This window comes from Meriones unguiculatus, chromosome 2 (genome assembly GCF_030254825.1).
Source record: "Meriones unguiculatus strain TT.TT164.6M chromosome 2, Bangor_MerUng_6.1, whole genome shotgun sequence".
NCBI lineage: Eukaryota > Metazoa > Chordata > Mammalia > Rodentia > Muridae > Meriones > Meriones unguiculatus.
This window is the reverse complement of record NC_083350.1, coordinates 93,846,084-93,867,229: the sequence shown is the minus strand read 5'-3', so window position 1 is coordinate 93,867,229 and position 21,146 is coordinate 93,846,084. Positions and strand designations below refer to the sequence as shown.

Genomic DNA, 21,146 nt, shown 5'->3' with positions numbered 1-21,146 from the left:
AAGGCCTAGTGGCTCTGAAGTTTTGGGCAATTCTCTCATCTCCCATTTCACTCTAGATTTGGCTGGGACTACTGCATCTGGCTTTAGGAGTGCCCTGGATTTTAAACTCAGGCCTTACATTTGTCTGCAAGTGCTTTCCATCTGCAGATCCACTTCTCAAGTCCTCATGATTTATCAGGCTTTTTAGGTTTATTGTATGTCGCCTACATGTATCTATGTGTGCCATATACATGCGGCCCCTGGGATTTGTGAATGATAATCATAAGGGAATCTTTTTCTTCATTGCACATTGCAAGATCCTCCTTTTTTAAAGATTTATTTATTTATTATGTGTGCAGTGTTCTGTCTGCATGTGTGCCTGCACACCAGAAGAGGGCATCAGGTCTCATTATAGAGGGTTGTCAGCCACCTTGTAGTTTCTGGGAATTGAACTCAAACCTTTGGAAGAGCAGCCAGTGCCAGTAACCTCTGAGCCATCTCTCCAGACTCCAAGCTTCTCCTTCTTTTGCTGCTACTTTCCATAGTTTTTTTTTTTGCTTTATATTACATAATCCATGTTCCTTATAGAGAAGCTATTGGTTGCCTGTTTTTCATGAGGATTAAATTTAAAATATTCATGAAAATGAAGTCTCAGTACTTAGCTGGCCCCTGACTTTAAAAAGAAAAAAATTATTAGTTTAAACTATAGAGGAATTTTCACTTTCCAAATGAAAGTAAAATTTTACCATTGAGGGTTTAGTGTCGTAAATCAAGGAAGTAGATGGTCAAGTTTACATCAGTGCACTGTAAGGGTCTAGACGTGAGCATGGAGTGTCGTCTTGAATAGCTCTAATTCCATTTGAATAGCATTTGCTGGATAAGCTGTGCAAGGAAATCGAGAAGGACCTGCGGCTTTCTGTGCACACTCACTTGAAGCTGGATGACCGGAACCCCTTCAAAGTTGGCAGAAAAGACCTGGCTCTGTTCTTCTCTCTGAACCCAATTAGATTTTTTGATCGATTCATTGACATTCGAGGTGAGTGAGTGTTCTTTTTCTTATGTTCGTCCTGTATCTCTGCTGACCTGTTAAACAGCAGGTGATCCTTGCGGGTCTCTCGTTCATTCCTTAGTTCTTCTTATTGTGTCATGTTTATTTCCTATCAGCTTGCTGTGTAGCCCAAACTGGCCCAGTGACCCATCTATAGCCCAGGTAGACCTCAGACTCACGGTTCTCCTGCCACAGCCCCTGGGTACTAGGATTATGGGTATAGTCCACCACACGCAATCCTTGTTTTGATTGGTACTGTTTTGTTTTCATTTTCATTTTAAATTTTTTTTAAAGATGGAGGTTTCCTCTCTAGCTGAGGCTGGTTTTGAATTTAGGATCATCCTGCCTCAGCCATTGAGTGTTGAGACTAACACCTTATTTTAAAGAAACAAATTTGATTTTAAAATTCTCTGGGTTTTTTTTTCCCCCTTTTAAGTTCATTTCTCTTTTACCGTTCATGACTCAAACATGGCCTTCTGTGGGTTTTGTTTTCTTTTGTTTTTGTAGCTTATGTAACTCATTATCTCGATAAGACTTTCTACAATCTTACAACAGTAGCTCTTCATGACTGGGCCACTTACAGCGAAATGAGAAATTTGGCTGCGCAGCGCTACGGGCTGGTTATGACAGAGGCACATCTTCCCAGCCAGACTTTGGAGCAGGTATGTGCGCAGTGTTTCTGGGCTGGTCTGATAGTCTGGCAGGGTTAATGTGAGAGCTCTTTTCTGTAATCCTGATTGGTGTATATATGTCTATGTAATGTATACAGGACAGTCTTTAGACTTACTTATTCTAGGTGTGTGAGTGTCTTGCCTGTATGTGTGTATCTGTACTTGTGAGTACCTGGTACATGTAGAGATCGGAAGAGAGTCAGATGCCCTGGAACTGTGGATGGTATTGAGCTGTTCTCTGAGAACAAGGCTCTCCAAAAGAACGAGTACTCCTACCACTGAGATAGCTCTACAGCCACTAATGTATTTGTTTAAAGATTTTTGCTATATAAGCTTCATATTTTTTAAGAATAAAGTATTAGATGACACTAATGGGCTTTATGGAAGAACACACACGCACACAGAAATTGGTCTGGGAGCTAAAGAGATGGCTTAGCAGTATTCACTTTACAAATGTTCTTATAATGTACCTTTCGGAGTCTAGTCATTAGTTTACTTTGTAAAAAACATGAAGAGAAGTTTAAGGATGGTCAGAAAATGGTTGTGATTCTGGGTATAGGAACTGTTAGTTTATGTACATGTAGGAGGAATGAAATACAAGCAGCCAGGCTTTCTCAAGAAGGTGGGCCTGGTTGTACAAGTGGGAAGGATCTTGGACCTTTGGTGGTACCTTTTATGTAGTTTTTAAAAAATTATGTAAATGTGGGCAACAGTGTAATCAGTAAGGTGTTATGTTGATACACACGTGACTGATTATGTCATGGGGTTTCTGTGTGGATTTTGTTGTAGGGACTTGATGTTCTGGAAATTATGAGAAACATTCACATATTCGTTTCTCGATACCTCTATAATCTCAATAATCAGGTGAGTGGAATTTAGAAGAAGATTTTATGTATTGTTTTGTGTTTTTAAGGCAAGATTTCATTCTGTAGTCCTAACTGCCATAGAATTTACCTGTAGCCTAGGCTGGCTTTAGGCTTCCAAAGTGTTGGGATTACATTGAGAGACTACCATGCCCAATTCAGACCTCTAAGTGGGGTTGGCTTTATAATGGGGCAGCCAAAAGACTAATAATTGATTTTTCAAAGGTGAAATTAATAAAATAAACAGAATAATTGTTTAGGGAAGTTGTTTTTCCCCTTGAGATAGGCTCTCAGAGTGTAGCTCTGGCTAGCCTGGACCTCACTACCTGGATCAAGCTGGTCTTGAACTCACAGAGATTTGTGTGCTGGATGCTCTGATTAAAGAAGTGTACCATCACAATTGCAGTTGCTTAGATTCCTGGTCAGTCTTTGCTGCAGTGTGGTGGTGTCATCTTCTTGAATGACTTTTCACTTAAATTCTCCTTAATGAAAAAGACTCTAAACTTTCCTTGGCCTACTGACCAGTGTTTGGAATGGGCTGTATAATTTGTTTGCATTGCAGATCTTTATTGAACGGACAAGCAACAATAAACATTTGAATACTATTAATATTCGACATATTGCTAATTCAATCCGAACACATGGGACAGGAATCATGAATACAACAGTAAGCATCTTTTTGTGGGTTTGGTGGGTAATAGACTTGTCAAATTTAGTAATTTGAAAGATAATTTTTTATAGAGTATTTTGGTAAGCACACATCCTGTTTATATCATACCTGAATTTTCATTTTTTTCTTATGGTGTTAAAAAAATGTTAACATTGTGTAGAATGAGGTGGCCACTATGATGGAAAAGGAAATGTAAAGTCACTTAGCCGTCTGGACTTTAATTGTTAGCAGTGGAAGTCAATATACCGTATGTGTGTGTTGGTTTTCTTTTATGGGTGTGTTGGTTTTCTTATGCTCTCTGAAAATTACTGTAGGAATGAGTCTTTGGGTCTGGTTTATAAATTTTTATTTATAAACTGTATAATTCTTGAATCTCAGCTCACATCTCACTTTCTGAAGATTTGTGGCTCTGGGTTGGGCCTTTAGATAGTCATTTTCAAAGTGCCTACACTCTTCATTTTTAGAAGTTGTTAAAGGTGTGACTTAATGATTTGATAGTAGATGTTTAAGTTGTCTGCCACTCTGCTAGAACATAAACTTAATGAGGACAAAGACCTCTAGCACTGGAACAGGCCCTTGCCTTGTCATGAAAGGCTTCAGAGCCGTGTAGGTGAGTGACAGTTGGAGATCTTCCTCCAGCATCCTATTTCTGACATAAGGTTCTTCCAGCCTTGTAGAGTAGTCAGAAGGCGTCTTCCTGGTGGAAGAGCAGGGCAGACTGGGGACTGAGCCCACTGCCTTCAATATTAGGGTTGAACTGTAGGTCAGATGTTTTGTTTCCCAGGGTTGGCCTGAATCCTATCATGAGAATATTTCTCTCTCTTTTATTTTTGTTTTCTTTTTTTCCTCTTTTGTTAAAGTATATAAGAGAAGTCTATAGCATTTTCTGTGATTTGGGGAAATAAAACTATTCAAATATTTCAGCTCCAGTATTAATTGAACTTTATAATAGTACTTTTAGATGACTTACTCTGTAACATTTATTTGAAAATTTTATATTAACTTCATTTTTTAATTTTATAGGTTAATTTTACCTACCAGTTTTTGAAAAAGAAGTTCTATATATTTAGCCAATTTATGTATGATGAACATATCAAATCCAGATTGATTAAAGATATTCGGTTTTTCAGGGAGATCAAGGACCAAAATGATCACAAGGTATGCTATGTATTCTTTGGAATCTGGATTCGACTGCCGTGTAATGACTGGTGCTTATGCTGGGCCTTAATAGTCTTTGCATGTGTCTCCTGTGTCTGTCCGCCTTCTCCTGTATTCTGTGTGATTTCCTTGTTTTCTGCAAGCTTAAGCATACTGGAATGTTAAATGATTATTGTAGCTGAGATTACTTCATTTTATAATAACACACACACCAATCATGTTCATTCTGATGCATTTAAACAGTGTCGCGGGCGTCTGCCACCCCCCATGTCTCTTTCTAACTCCGTTTCTGGAGGCAGTTGCTGTTAGCAGTGTAGTACAGGCCTTTCTGGTTCTTTACAATAAGCGTGTATCTTCACATATTTTCACACATACTACTTTTTACTGCAAAATAGAGCAGGCTTGTAATAATGGTTCATGTTGTGCTCTTGATGTCTGCACATAGCTCTGTGTCATTGTTTTTAAGAGTCAATAATAAAGGGAACTTACTTAACCCCCAACTCATAGGTATTTTAGTTTTCTCATCTTCTGATCTTACAGAGTTACAGATAACATATCTCTAGTTGGAGACTGTGTCTGAAAGAAATATTCTTGAAAAGGAATTTCTAGAATAATGAATTAGAATGAGTACTTCAGATGTCTGGCACATGCTGTCTAACACTCCAGAAATACTGCACAATTGTTTCCCACTAGTAGATTTTTGGAATGCTATTTTTTTTGGACTTGTCTATCATGCCAGAGTTCAGTCCCCTGTACCATAAGGAAAACAACAATAAACCTGAAATAAACAAAAACCACAGTAGCTGTCTTCAGCTTTCCCTTTGCCCTCCCTACAGTTTCCCCATAGTGAGGTAGAAAGCTTGGGGATCTGTAGGAAGTTAGAGGGCAGAGTCCATGACTGGGAAGTAGAGAGCCTACACCCTTAACATGGTTCTGGATCTGCTTTGCTGGTTATAAAAGTGTTTGATTTACACTCAGAGTCATCTGGCCTTATCCTTCTGTGTGGATTCTCAGTGTATTACATTGAGGTAAAGTAATTAGTATGAGTACAGTCCTCAGTAGAGAGGTGTACTACTCTTTTTTTTTTTTTAGTGGGATGGAAATTACAAGTAAGCATGCTGCTATCGAGAACTGTTGTCATTGCAGCAAATAACAGCTCCCTAAGTCTGTTAGCCATTAGGCAGGGTTTCATGTGAAGCTGGATTCACACTTGCTGTGTAGCTGGATTCACACTTGCCGTGTAGCCAAGAAAAGTCTTGAGCTTTTGTTCTTTCTGTCACCTCCCAGATGCTGGTATCACAGGGTTTGTTCCTCTACGCCTCACATTTTAAGCAGCTTATGTATTGGTATGGGAGGAATATGTTTATAAATTCTTTGGCACCAAGCCTATAGAAACTTGGTTCCATATCAGGGAATAAGTGCCTCTGGCATTAGTTTCAGTTAGGTGTTAAGAGGACAGTGGGGGGGGGGGGGGACAAGTTGAGTATCCTCAGCTCTCCCATCAGCTAACAAAACAGCAGCAACAAAAGCATCAACCTTTAACACCAGCAGATTTTCTGCTTTTATACAAATTTGTCATTAAATGAAAAGGTTTTGTTGTTACTGTACGGGTTTGTCAGTAGACTTTATTATTTTTTATTATTAGTTACATTTTATTAACTGTATCCCAGCTGTATCCCGCTCCCTCATTCCCTCCTAATCCCACCCTCCCTCCCTCATCTCCTCCCTGCCCCTTTCCAACTCCACTGATTGGGGAGGCCCTCCTCCCCTTTCATCTGACCCTGTTTTATCAGGTATCTTCAGGACTGGCTGCAATGTCCTCCTCTGTGGCCTAGCAAGGCTATCCTCCCTTGGGGGGTGGGGATGTCAAAGAGCCCGCCATTAAGTTCATGTCAGAAATAGTCCCTGTTCCCCTTACTAAGGAAACCCACTTGGTTACTGAACTACCATTGACTACATCCGAGCAGAGGTTCTAGGTTATATCCATACATGGTCCTTGGTGGAGTATCAGTCTCAGAAAAGACCCCTGTGCCCAGATATATTTGGTCCTTGTGGAGCTCCTGTCCTCTCAAGGTCTTGCTAACTCCCCCTTCTTTCATATGATTCCCTGCACTCTACTGAAGGTTTGGTTATAAGTCTTAGTATCTGCTTTGATACACTGCTAGGTAGAGTCTTTCAGAGGCCCTCTGCGGTAGGCTCCTGGCCTGTTACTTGTTTTCTCCTATGTCCAATGCCTATCCCATTTGTCTTTCTAAGTGAGGATTGATCATCTTACCCAAGGTCTTCTTTCTTCTTCTTTAGGTGTATAGATTTCATTATGTTTATCATATCTTATAGGTTTATATAAGTGAGTATATACCGTGTTTGTCTTTCTCCTTCTGGGATACCTCACTCAGGATGATCTTTTTCTAGATCCCACCATTTGCCTGCAAATTTCATGATTTCCTCATTTTTAATTGCTGAGTAGTATTCCATTGTGTAAAAGTACCACAATTTCTGTATCCATTCCTCAGTTGAGGGACATCTGGGTTGTCTCTAGGTTCTGGCTATTACAAATAAAGCTGCTACAAATATGGTTGAGCAAATGTCCTTGTTGTGTACTTGAGCAAATTTTGGGTATATGCCTAGGAGTAGTATAGCTGGGTCTTGAGGAATCACTATTCCTAATTGTCTGAGAAAGCATCAGATTGACTTCCAAAGTGGTTGTACAAGTTTACATTCCCACCAGCAATGGAGGATGGTTCCCCTTTCTCCCAACCTCTCTAGCATGTGTTGTCATTTGAGTTTTTGACTTTAGCCATTTTGATGGGTGTAAGGTGAAATCTCAGGGTCGTTTTGATTTGCATCTCTCTGATGGCTAAGGATGTTGAGTATCTCTTTAAGTGTTTCTCTGCCATTCTATATTCCTCTACAGAGAATTCTCTGTTTAGCTCTGTACCCCATTTTTTAATTGGATTACTTGATTTATTGCTTTTTAACTTTTTTAGTTCTTTATATATTCTGGATATCAGCCCTCTGTCAGATATAGGGTTGGTGAAGATCCTTTCCCAGTCTGTAGGCTGTCGTTTTGTTCTGACGACAGTGTCTTTTGCTTTACAGAAGCTTTTCGGTTTCATGAGGTCCCATTTATTGATTGTTGCTTTTAGAGCCTGTGCTTTTAGGAAGTTTTCTCCTGTGCCAATGAGTTCTAGGCTCTTCCCAACTTTTTCTTCTAACCGATTTAGAGTATCTGGTATTATGTTGAGGTCTTTGATCCACTTGGACTTTAGTTTTGTGCAGGGTGATAATATGGATCTATTTTCATTTTTCTGCATGTAGACATCCAGTCGGACCAGCACCATTTGTTGAAGATGCTGTCTTTTTTCCATTGAATGGTTTTGGCTTCCTTGTCAAAAATCAAGTATTCATAGGTGTGTGGGTTTATTTCTGGGTCTTCTATTTGATCCTCCTTTCTGTTTCTATGCCTATACCATGCTGTTTTTATTACTATTGCTTTGTATTACAGCTTGAGATCAGGGATGGAGATACCTCCAGATGATCTGTTGTTGTACAGGATTGTTTTGGAAATTCTGGGTTGTTTGTTTCTCCCTATGAAGCTGAGAATCTTTCTTTCAAGGTCTGTAAAGAATTGAGTTGGTATTTTGATGGGAATTGCATTGAATCTGAAAATTGCTTTTGGCAGGATGGCCATTTTCACTATGTTAATCCTACCAATCCATGAGCAGAGGAGATCTTTCCATCTTCCTATATCTTCTTCAATTTCTTTCTTCAGAGATTTCAGAGACTGTTTTTTTCAAACAGGTCTTTCACTCGCTTGGTTAGAGTCACCCCAAGGGTACTTTAAGTTATTAGTGGCTATTGTGAAGGGTGTTGTTTCCCTGATTTCTTTCTTGGCCCTTTTGTCTTTGGTATACAGGAGGGCTTCTGATTTTTTTGAGTTGATTTTGTATCCTGCCACTTTGCTGAAGGTGTTTATCAGTTGAAGGAGTTCTCTGGTTGAATTTTTGGGGGCGCTCATGTATACTATCATATCATCTACAATGATACTTTGACTTCTTCCTTTCCAATTTGTATCCCCTTTAGTTGTATCCCCTTTAGTTGTCTTATTGCTCTAGCTAGGACTTCAAGTACTATGTTGAAGAGATATGGAGACAATGGGCAGCCTTGCCTTGTCCCTGATTTCAGTGGGATTGATTTAAGTTTCTCTCCATTGAGTTTGATGTTGGCTATAGGCTTGCTGTATATTGCCTTTAATATGTTTAGGTATGTGCCTTGTATCCCTGATCTCTCCAAGATTTTAAACATGAATGGGTGTTGGACTTTGTCAAATGCTTTTTCAGCATCTAAGGAGATGATCATGTGGTTTTTGTCCTTCATTTTGTTTATGTGGTGGATTACATTGATGGATTTCCATATGTTGAACCACTCTTGCATGCCTGGGATGAAGCCTGCTTGGTCATGGTGTTTGGTCTTTGATGTGTTTTTGGATTCGGTTTGCAAGTATTTTATTGAATATTTTTGCATCAATGTTCATAAGAGAGATAGGTCTGAAGTTCTCTTTTTTTTGTTGGGTCTTTGTGTGGTTTAGGTATCAAGGTGACTGTGACTTCATAGAATGAGTTTGGTAATATTCCTTCTGTTTCTATTTTGTGGAGTAGTTTGGGGAGAATTGGAGTTAGCACTTATTTGAAAGTCTGGTAGAATTCTGCACTGAATATATCTGGCCCAAGGCTTTTTTTGGAAGGGAGACTGTTGATGACTGCTTTTATTTCCTTGGAGGATGTAGGACCATTCAGTCTTTCTACCTGATCTTGACTTAATTTAGGTAGATGGAATCTATCAAGAAAATTGTCCATTTCTTTTAGATTTTCGGTTTTTTTGACATATAGGCTTTTGTAGTACGACCTAATGATTGCTTGGATTTCCTTGGTTTCTGTAGTTATGTCCCCCTTTTCATTTCTGATTTTGCTGATTTGGATAGTTTCTCTCTGCTTTTTAGTTAGTTTGGCTAAAGGTTTGTCTATCTTGTTGATTTTCTCAAAGAACCAGCTCTTGGTTTCATTGATTCTTTGAATAGTTTTATTTCTTTCTAATTGATTGATTTCCACCCTGAGTTTGAGTATTTCCAGCCATCTGCTCCTCTTGGGTGTATATTCTTCTTTTTTTCTAGGGCTTTCATTTTGGGGCATTAAGTTGCTTGTATGAGATATCACAAGAAGTTTCCTCTGAGCACTGCTTTCATTGTGTCCCATAAATTAGGGTATGTTGTACCTTCATTTTCATTGAATTCTAGGAAGTCTTTAGTTTCTTTCTAATTGATTGATTTCCACCCTGAGTTTGAGTATTTCCAGCCATCTGTTCCTCTTGGGTGTATATTCTTCTTTTTTTCTAGGGCTTTCATTTGGGGCATTAAGTTGCTTGTATGAGATATCACAAGAAGTTTCCTCTGAGCACTGCTTTCATTGTGTCCCATAAATTAGGGTATGTTGTACCTTCATTTTCATTGAATTCTAGGAAGTCTTTAATTTCTTTCTTTATTTCTTCCTTAACCCAGCTGTCATTTGGCAGCAAGTTGTTCAGTTTCCATGTGCTTGTAGGCTTTTTTCTAATTCCATTGTTGTTGAGGTCCAGCTTTAGTCCATGGTGGTCAGATAGAATACAGGGGATTATTTCAATCTTCTTGTATCTGTTGAGGCTTGCTTTGTGACCAACTATATGGTCTATTTTGGAGAAGGTTCCATGAGGTGCTGAAAAGAAGGTATACTCTTTGAGTTTGGGTGAAAATTTCCGTAGACATCTTTTAGGTCCATTTGATTTAGGACCTCTGTAAGTGCCTTTCTTTCCCTATTTGGCTTCTGTCTAGATGATCTGTCCCTTGGTGAAAGTGGGGTGTTGAAGTCTCCCACTATTATGCTGTTGGGATTGATGTGTGATTTAAGTTTTAATAATGTTTCATTTACGAATGTAGGCGCTCTTGTATTTGGGGCATAGATGTTCAGAATTGTGAGGTCCTGTTGGTGGATTTTTTCTTTGATGAGAATGTAGTGTCCTTCCTCATCTTCTTTGATTAATTTTGGTTGAAAGTCTATTTTATTAGATATTAGGATAGCAACCCTAGCTTGTTTTCTGGGTCTATTTACTTGAAAGACATTTTTCCAGCCCTTTACTCTGAGGTAGTGTTTATCTTTGTTGCAGAGGTGCGTTTCTTGGATGCAGCAGAATGTTGGATCCTGTTTCCACACCCATTCTGTTAGTCTGTGTCTTTTTATTGGCGAGTTAAGTCCATTGATGTTGATAGATAATAGTGACCAATGAACGTTAGTTTCTTTTATTGTGGAGTTGGTGGTCTAACAGTGTTTCATTGCTTGTTTTCTTTTAATTTTTGTTGGGATATTATCTGTATGCTATGTTTTCTTGGGTGAAGTTGTTTTTATTGGATTGGAGTTTTCCTTCTAGTAACTTCTGTAGGGCTGTTTTGCTATGTAGATATTGCATAAATTTAGTTTTTTCATGGAATTTTTTGTTTTCTCCATCTGTGTTGATAGACTTTATTTTTTATTTTTTAAAGAATGATGAGATATAAGATTAGAAAGGACAGTGATACTAACATCAATTTAGTGAAGATTTTATGTTTTAAGTGCCTGAAAATAGTCTTAAATTTATCTCTTTAGTATCCTTTTGATAGAGCAGAAAAATTCAATCGTGGCATAAGAAAACTTGGAATCACACCAGAGGGACAGAGCTACCTCGACCAGTTCAGGCAGCTCATCAGCCAGATTGGTAAGTCACTTACATGTGTTGGGGGTACAGGTACCACAGTCATATACAGTACATGTATGAGACAGCTCGCGCAATGTCTTGTGACTTCGTCGCATGTGTTAAGCTGCTGTGTAGACACTAGACAGTTAAGTGAAATTTGTTAAAACAAACTAAATAGTCACATAATAGCTACACTTTTTCAGAATTACATTCACAATAAGAATTAACTGGTAAGTTAGTGGTTTAATAGGTTTATGTAAATTTAAGTATAGATTAGATACTGAATGCTGTCATTTTGTGTTTTAGAAGCAGACTTAACTTGTGAGGCCCAGAACATAATTGTTAAAGGGAAGAACTGCATTTAGAGCTCCATCTTCTCTGTCCACATTCTCCCTGCTAATGCCCTTAGAGTGAGCCCATGAAATAGGGACGGAACCATCTTAAGCTCCTGTGGAGAAACTGAGAAATAAGTAGTGCTTTTGATGCTTCAGACCCAGCATATGACAGTTCTTTTTGATTGATACCTGTCTGCTGAACTAGAACCCACTGACATTTATGAGCAGGCTTTCAGCGTTGTCTGTGAAACAAGCCATAGTGTGTAAAGTATTATATAAACTCACTCATTCTGGAGGGTTTATTTATGACACATGTTTTAGATGCTGATGATAGGACGATAAAGTATGCCTTTTAAAGTTTAACTTAACACATGAGTAGGTTGACGTACAAGTAATTTATATAATTTGATCTAGGCTACAGCTAACAATGGTAGAATCTAAATTTGAACTTAAGGAGTGTGACTATGGTTTTTGCTTTTAGCCATTATTCTAAGCCAGCCTCTTTAACCAGTCAACATAATTGAAACAATCAAAATAGGTGTTTAATTTTAAAAAGATGCATGTTACATATTTTTTAAAAAGCCTAAATAGCTGGAATAGGCCTTAAAGCATATTATAGCCCTTACTATGTAGCATTAATATTAGAAATGTAATGCTTATGAGGTATTAAGTGTTACCTTTTTATTTGGCCTGGTTTCCCCCCACCCCCCTAAATAATTTCAGTTCCATTATATATCAAATTGTTGTTGTGGCCCAGGGCATGTTTGCTCCAGGGATGGGATAGTGAAGAAGTCAAATGCCATACTCAGTGGATCCTTATCCTAGTTGGAGAGAGAGGCAGACAAAAAGATAACTGTCCATTTGAAAGTTCTGAATAAATTGTATGAGGCTGAGCAGTCCTGTGCAGTTATATTTAGGAAGTGACATTCAACAGGGACCTAAATAATAGGACAGAATAAAAATGGTGTATAACTGGGGAAAGAATGCTGGACAGGCAGTGGGAAGTGTAAAACCCCTGAGTCTTCTAGGCAGTTTTGAGGAATAGTCTGGAATAGGCCTGGAATGAAGCTAGAGAAGATCTGAGTAGTGAGACACAAAATGGAACAGCATCCCTGGGCAGTATCATGCAGGGCTGTGTTGAGAGGTGGAGAATGGAGGCCATTCTGTGATGGAGCTATTGCAGTTTTCAGGAAGGACATGACAGCCCCAGCTGAGCTTATAGGATCCAAAAGTTGTTGAGCTGGAGGGGTACTATGGGTGCTGAAGGTTGTTAGCTAATGGAAAGTGAAGTCAGCCATTACCTATCACAGTGGTCTAGGCAAGAGACTTTGTAAAAAAATTATTTTCTTATACATTACACTTTATTCACTTTGTATCCCAGCTGAAGTCCCCTCCCAGTCCCATTCTCCCTCCCTCTTCTCCTCCTATTACCCTCCCCCAGTCCACTGATAGAGGAGGTCCTACTCCCTCTGACCCTAGCCTATCAGGTCTCATCAGGACTGGTTGCATTGTCTTCCTCTGTGGCCTGGTCAGGCTGTCCCCCCTCAGGTGGAGGTGCAGGCAGAAGACTAATGGTGGAGTAGGTTGGTAGCTGGTCTTGATTTTCTTTTTCTCATACCCACTGCCTCCTGGGCATTGAACCCAGGTCCTCACACATTAGATGGTGTGCTACCCCTGAGCTATGTCTTCATCCAGATTCTGGCTCTATTTTCAAAGGAGAGCCAGTATAATGTGTTCACTGATTCGGTATGAAATGTGAAAGGAAGGAGCTGGGGCTGATGTCAGGGTATTTGCCCCAAGCAATTGGAAGGATGGAATTGCCATTTTCTGAAGTAGAAAATATAGTTGGAGATAAAGATCTTTAGTTTGACTTGGGTGTAATTAAAATTAAAATTTGTCTTTGATATGTAGGTATGAGTATGGGATAAAAGTCTAGAGATCAGAGGAGTCCAGGCTAGAGAGACAAATTTGGGAAGTACCAAGTAAAGATTTCCTGATACCACTTCAGAGTGAGTGTGTCAGAGGATGTGTGTGAAATTCTATTGTCATTTTAAAACGTTTTGATCATTTTAATGAAACTAGCAATTAATGATTTTAATTTATCCATTTAGTTATATTTATTTTAAAATGTTAATGTTTATGTATATCTAAATTTAACTTTTAAATGCATAAATCTGCAACAGTTGCTTTTTATGGAACAGAAACTAAAAATAAAGCAGAATATTTTGGTATTTAGGAGTGGAGACTTCTCAATTGAATACTTGATATAACTTGTCCTGATGTTAGAATTCCTCATATAAAGATGTGTTTTGTTTTGTTTTTTTTGTGTGTGATTTTTGAAGGTAATGCTATGGGCTATATACGCATGATAAGATCTGGTGGTCTTCATTGTAGCAGCAATGCCATTAGGTATGGATTCAAACATGATTTCTACCTTGTTTGTGCAATTTAATCTTTGGTGATACCATAGAGAAGGTGTTTATTCTTGTTAAATTCATTTGAGGCTTTGTACCTCTTGTTATGGTCCTTCCCTCTGCCCCCTTGTTGTATCCTCAGTTGTTAATCCTTAACACATGAGGAAATTTTTTTCTCTGATATTTTAAGATTATATTATGGGACTAGGGAAATGGTTCAGCAGTTACTCCTTCAGAGTACTTAGGTCCATTCCCAGTAGCCGTATGGCTGCAAATAAGTGGCTATCATTCCAGTTCCAGGGGATCTAACAGCTTCTTTCAGCCTCCACAAGCATGGTGTCTAGACACATAGGAAGCAAACACTCATACACATAAAATAGAAATAAATCTGTAAAGAAATTTTTTAAGAAGGGTATGTGTATGTATCTGTGTATATGTGTATATATGTGTGCCTACAAAATTTGCACACCTTTTTGAAAATATTTCTCTTAAGAATATTAATTTTTTATCAGCATAATTAGTGAATGTAAAAGTTGCATGGTTTTGAATATCAGAATGTGATCACATAAAAATTTGATTTGGAACTGAAGTGATATTAACAGTATTACTTGAAATGCAAAGTTTTTCCTAAATTCATACTTAACTTCTGATGTTCCATGGTACTTTTCAGATATGTGTTGGTTATATATATTTTACTTGCCCCCATGAATTCCTTCTCAAATTCTCACATAGATTTGTGCCAGATCTTGAAGACATTGTGAGTTTTGAAGAGCTCGTGAAGGAAGAAGGGCTTGCAGAAGAAACACTTAGAGCAGCCAGGTAAACGGAGTGGCCACAGTTGGGGTGTTAGAACGTGCTTACCCCAGACAAGACCGGAAGGCAAAAAAAAAATGTGTTTTGTAGTCTCAACTTTGGAAACACGTTGTTTTTAAAAAGACTACAGTATTCTCTTTCCAGCCTGAGCAAAAGGGGACCTTCTGGGACACGCTGTGCACATGCAGGTGCTTGCCACACGACCCTGCCTGCAGCCCGCCCTTAGCTGGTACCCAGAACCTCAGTGAAGTTAGTTCATCCAGGGCCAAGGGCATGCCTCTGTGGCGAAGAGCACCTGCTGCTGTTGTGAAGGACTTCAGTTCCTTCCCAGCAGCCGTATGGAGACTCTGGGTGGTGGCTGAGAAGTTAGTGGGTGCCTACTTTTAAGAAAGAGTTGAATAAGTGGCTGGAGAGATGGCCCAGCGGTTAAGAGCACTGACTGCTCTTCCAGAGGACCTGGGTTCAATTCCCAACACTCACAAAGCAGCTCAGAGCTGTCTGTAACTCCAAGATCTGACACCTACAGATGTACATGAAGGCAAAACAGCAGTGCATGTAAAATTAAAAAATAATTATTTAAAAAAAGTGAAAGTTGAATATACAGATGGTCCTTGATCCAAGTAATTTTAACTTTAAGCTTTATGATGTTGTAAAAACAGCATTCGATTGAACCATATTCCTTGTTTTTTAATTTGGTACTTTTTCGAAGTAAGCAGTGTGTACCGTGACTGTAGGGATGCTGGGCAGGGGCAGCAGGGAGCCGCTCGCAGCCAGCCTGGAGACCCACAGGGCCAGCACAGGGCACACTGCAGCAGTGTGCTTTTGCCCAACCGTGCTGCTCAGTAGCTTAGGTGTTCAGCGCAGTCCTCTTCATTTCCTGCTGGCCACAGTGGCCATGTCACAGGATGAAGAGCAGCTGTCGTTGCAGGGTGCGACTCTTAAAGAACCTCCACTGGTGGGGGTTGAGAATAGTACTGGTTCTACTTAGTCCCCCAGCCAAAGAGGTTGAGGGCAAGCAGGGGCAGAGCGGCATCAGTGAGGAGGTTTAACACAGCAGACTGTGTTTACAGTGAACATGGGTTCTCAGGTAGAAGCCAGCTAACAGCTAGTTCAGGTGCTTGCTGCCAGGCTTGTTGACTTGAATTCCAGCCTCAGAACCCGCATGGTGAAAGGGGAAGCCAACTCCTGCAGGTTGTTCTCTGATTTTTACATTTGATGCACTCGCATGCACCAGCACATGGATGCACATCTACACGAACTCTCACACGTGTGTTTGAAAATGGTTGGTGAGCTGCTCAGCAAGTCAGAGCACTCGCCACCTAGCCTAATGTGAGTTTCACTCAGAACCAACATGGTGAAAGAGGACACTGACTCCTGCAGGTTGTTCTCTAGCTTGTAGATGAGTGTGCTCACATGTGTGTGGCACCTGCAGTCATGCACGCGTGTGTGTGAACACAATAAATAAATGCAAACGAGGAAGAAATACAAATGACTTTTAAGCCCTAGGATGCTTTATTATTCTATTTTAGGGATGAAGTTTCTGTTGATTCTGAAGTCCAAGGAAATTTTATGCTGTTTCCTGATTTGCAGTGGCATTACCTAACTTAATGAGAGACCTGAATTTTTAAGAAGCTCTACCTTTGAGCAGGAACCAAGAATTGTTTTGTTTTGTTTTATAGGCATTTGGACTCAGTCCTCAGTGATCATACACGAAACTCTGCTGAAGGCACAGAATATTTCAAAATGCTTGTAGATGTTTTTGCTCCAGAATTTCGAAGGCCAAAGAATATTCATCTCCGAAATTTCTATATCATTGTCCCTCCTCTCGTGAGTATCCTCAAAACTAGAACTGACTTGTTACAGGTGTTAGTACAGACTCAGTCTCCAGAGCACGGCATGTACTCACACCACCTTGCTTTTAGTGAGATCATGTCAGCCTGTGGCCTAGAGCTCGGACTTGCCAGCTGTGCTGAAGGGTTATAGCTGAAAGGTTCTTACTTGGAATGGCAAGAGAAATCCTAGTGATTGTCAGTTATTTGATACACCTGTGTGCCGTAGTCTATTTATACAGAATTATACCATATAATCATTTTAAATGCTTAACATAGATTAACTTATTATAGCGTAGTTTAAAAGCTTGCTTTGGGGGATAACATCTCTTTTTAGTTGTAAATACTAGCACCTAAAATAAATTTTGTAGTGCTTCCTCCTAAAATGTTTTCTTCTAAATGTTTCTCCTAAAGTGTTTTCTTCTAAAATAGCTCAAATTATTAAAAATTACATTATAAAAGCAACTGTTGCAGTGAGAGAAATAGAGTTTAAAAGGTATCTATTAACAATAAATTTGTTCTTAGAACACTTCTGTACTAAATCTTTCATTCAAAATTTGTAGTGGATATCTTTAAAATCTGAACATTCACAGACATATGATAGCTTTTTATTACATGTGGCTTGGATCAAGAGTAGGTTTTCGGGCTGGAGAGATGGCTCAGAGGTAAGAGCACTGGTTGATCTTCCCAAGGTCCTGAGTTCAACCACTGGATGGCTCACAACCATCTATAGTGAGATCTGGTGCCCTCTTCTGGTGCATAGGCACACATGTAGGCAGAATGCTGTATAAATAATAAATCTTAAAAAAAAAATGAGAGAAGGTTTTCATAGTTTGGATTGTGGCTTGCTCCATGGAGTGCTTCTCTAGCATGCATGAGTTCCTGGGCTCTGTCCCCAGCACTGCCTATCCTGGATGTGGTAGCCCATTCTTGTAATCTTTGGTTTTTGGAGGTAGGTAGAACTAGGATGGTGTAGAGTTCAAAGTTATCCCTGCTAGCCTGAACTATATTCAGTCGTGTCTTAAAATAGCAATAACAACAAAAAGTGCTGGAGAGATTGGTCAGTAGTTACAAGCACTGGCTGCTCTTCCAGAGGAAGAGGGTTTGATTCCAAGCACCTAAGTGGCAGCTCAGGACAGTTCGCATCGATAGTCCCAGGATCTGACACCTTCTTCTAACTTCCATGGGCTCTGTATGTGTATGGCACCTGTATATTAATGTATATATAACATATTGTACAGATTAAATATGTTGTATATATATATAGTGAGTGTGAATTTATACATGCATGCAAACATACATACACATAAAAACAAGTTAAAGAAAACATTTTTAAATGCTCAAAATAAAAACCCCTTCCCCTGAATCATTAATTATGTATTAATGATTACACTATGTAATCATTAATTACATAGTGTATTAGAAATTGTTACCCACTGCTGAGCACCTTTCTTTTTAAATATTTTGTATTTTACTAACAATTAAGTGTATAATAGTTTACTATTAGTTTTTATAACCTATGTGGCAGAGGTGCTCATATACATCTGCTAAGTGCCCAGGATAAATGTTTGTTATTTGGTAATGCTGTGTGTACTTGGGATTCTCCCCCTGTTTCGTTAGTCTGGAGAGCATTATATTCAGGCCATGGTAGGCAGGTGTGAAGTCATTGCTGAAACTTGGGAACAGTCTGGATTTAAAAAACAAAAACGAAAACATTCAGTTATATAATAGACTAAGAGCAGTTCAATGAGCTGCCAGAAAAAAGATTTAAGTGGATGATGGTAACAATTTCACAAATTATGATTGTCACGATTGTAGGTAGTAAAAGCCACAACTAAATAAGTAGTATTTTAAGCCGGGTGCAATGGCTTATTCTATAATTCCAGCACCAGGGGAGGCAGAGGCAGGAAGATCTCTGTGAATTTGAGGCCAGTCTGGTCTACAAAGCGAGTCCTGGACAGTTAGGGCTACATAGAGAAACCCTGCTTTGAAAAAAACAAACAAGAAACAAAACCAAAAATCCAACAAACAAAAATAAAAGATAAGTAGTATTTTAAGATGAACTGAAGGCAGACAGAAGGATTGCTTTGTTAAAAGTGCTTATGTTTTGAGGTAAACTGAGATAGTTTCTGCTCCCCATGTTTCCTTGTGCTTGCGTGGGGTTTCCATCCTTCCAAGATTCAGTGTTTCACTGTAAACTGTTCACAGTGACTTCCAGTGAGCGCTGTGCCGGCAGCGAGTACCAAAGGAGGGAATTCTCACGCTTAGAGGGCTTGGAGGACAAGCCCTCAGGAGTCACCTACCTGGGTTGTGTGCTTACCACAAGACAGTTTACCTGAAGCAAGTGTTCAGCAGCTGAGAAGAAATTCTCTTTGTTAGTCTTCACATGCCTATTTTAGCAAATTTTGCTAACTTTAGCAAATTTTGTTAGCTCAATTGTTTTTCTGCATCTTGTCTCATTTTAGACTCTCAACTTTGTTGAACATTCTATAAGTTGCAAAGAGAAACTAAATAAAAAAAACAAAATAGGAGCTGCATTTACTGATGATGGTTTTGCCATGGGTAAGTTTAATAGAACTATTTCCCACCAATTTTGTGTTTACTTTAAAGTGGGCTCTTAGAAAAACTGCCTGAAAATAGGTTTACGTGTGTCTTGTAGTAGACCCTTTCCCTCAGCAGTGCTTGCTGTTAGTGCTTGCTTTTAAATAAGGGGCTTTCCATCATTTGTACTGTTATTCAATGCCATTTATGTAGCTTACTGTTTGTCCTTCTATTTGGGCTCACTGTGTTGTGTTTTTTTTGTCTTGTTTTGTTTTTACATCTTACGTTTAGTTTCATCAGTGCCTCTATAATTTCCTCATTTCTCTTCTGTCTGTCTGTTCAGCTTTGGAAGTTTGTATCATGAACAGACCCACCCTTCCTTCCTTCCTTCCTTCCTTCCTTCCTTCCTTCCTTCCTTCCTTCCTTCCTTCCTTCCTTTTTTTCTTTCTTCTGGTTTCCTGATGATGTCTAAGATAGTATTATTTTGTTCTTGTTATTTCTTCAGTTTTTAAATACTTCTAACTTTTTTTTTTTAAAGAAGAACCTAGAAGAAACTCTCGTTAACGTTACCATTTTTGCTGTCAAATGTGATTTGAAAGTGCTCATTTAAGTGGCTAGCTCAGTTCTTGGACCTACAGGTGCAGGAGACAGATAGAAGAACTTCTGTACTCATTGTAATTTAAATTTTGTTTTTGCTAATGGTTGTAGGTGTGGCCTATACCTTAAAGCTTCTGGATCAGTACCAGGAATTTGATTCGCTTCATTGGTTCCAGTCTGTTAGAGAAAAATACATAAAGGAAATAAGAGCAGTAGCTAAGCAGCAGAGTGTCCAGTCAACTAGTCAAGATGAAAAACTGCTGCAAACTATGAACCTCACGCAGAAGCGACTGGAGGTCTATCTACAGGTAGTGGAGCCAAAGCCTCTGACTAACTTTTTATGTGCATTCTTTTGATATCTGGAGCCATATGGAATTCTCATTTTAGCAAGTGAGATAACAGCAGTAAAAAGAATGTGTGTTAGTTAGAACTGATATTTGGAAGCAATGTCGTCATTAAAGAAAGTAGATCAGGTTAGGCAGGATGACTCAGTGGATCAAATGCTCCTTGTCCTACAGGTCTAAGGACTAGGGTTCAGATCCCCAGACCTGTGTAAAAGCTAGGAAGGCATAGTTTCCTGTAATCCCACCCAGCACCTCGAAGGCAGGTGTGAAAGTGCCTTCCAGCAAGCTGCTTAGCTAGTCTACCCAGAATTGGTGAACCCTGGTTCAAATGAAAGACCACAGCTTGATACAAAAAGTAGAGAGTTGGTCAAGGAGCACACCTGACTTCAACTTTAGCCTATCACACACAAACCCACTTGCACAGATACCCAGTGACATGTGTGAACAGGTTTGGTCACACACTAGACACATATGTGCATGAGAATGGCCAGGGTACTTAGAGGTCACTTTAGAGACATTAAAATCCTACTTTGTGTTTTGTTATAAGTCTTTCCTTTTTTATTTAAATTTTCTCATGTAGGAATTTGAACTGCTGTATTTCTCACTGAGCAGTGCAAGAATTTTCTTTAGAGCAGACAAGACTGCGGCTGAAGAGAACCAAGAAAAGAAAGAGAAGGAAGGTTAGTGAGTCTGGACTTAAGCCCCACTTCCTTGTCTGATTTCTACTTCTCTTAATCTTTTGGAAAACAATATAGCCCTAGAAATGAATCTGTTTCTACCCTGTATGGGTTACATGTATTTCTTAGGCCATGGTGTAGTTCTTTTAACAGAAGCACGTTGAACAGGCTGTTTCTGTTTCACTCCTCAAGCCTGTATGAGGTGAGAAGGAAGGAGGCTGCTTAACTGCAGCTGCAAACAGCTGTGCTGTATAGATGAGTGAGTTGACAGTGGCGATTCAGGAGGTGTAAAGTCCCTGGGCTGTTGAGGTCATGATAAAGAGCATTCACTTTGCATGGTGAGGTCCTGGAAAACCCATGCAGCAGAGAATGCTGTTCCTGAGAGTTTCCTTGTGAGCCACTAAGGAAAGCCTTGTGCCTACTCCACTCTGTGGGATGGTGAGGCTTA

General features: G+C 39.3%; 1 protein-coding gene across 2 annotated transcripts in view; it reads left to right on the top strand.

Annotated features, from left to right (window-relative positions):
- Washc4 (WASH complex subunit 4) overlaps positions 1–21,146 on the top strand; it is a 64,325-nt gene that overhangs the window by 39,112 nt on the left and 4,067 nt on the right. For both annotated transcript variants that reach the window (XM_021640924.2, XM_021640926.2), the window contains 12 exons: positions 847–1,015; positions 1,535–1,689; positions 2,488–2,562; positions 3,124–3,228; positions 4,255–4,389; positions 11,061–11,169; positions 13,826–13,892; positions 14,630–14,716; positions 16,390–16,537; positions 19,005–19,101; positions 19,789–19,985; positions 20,602–20,701. In XM_021640924.2, coding sequence (XP_021496599.2) covers positions 847–1,015; positions 1,535–1,689; positions 2,488–2,562; positions 3,124–3,228; positions 4,255–4,389; positions 11,061–11,169; positions 13,826–13,892; positions 14,630–14,716; positions 16,390–16,537; positions 19,005–19,101; positions 19,789–19,985; positions 20,602–20,701 — 1,444 coding nt within the window. The remainder of the gene's footprint in view (positions 1–846; positions 1,016–1,534; positions 1,690–2,487; positions 2,563–3,123; positions 3,229–4,254; positions 4,390–11,060; positions 11,170–13,825; positions 13,893–14,629; positions 14,717–16,389; positions 16,538–19,004; positions 19,102–19,788; positions 19,986–20,601; positions 20,702–21,146) is intronic.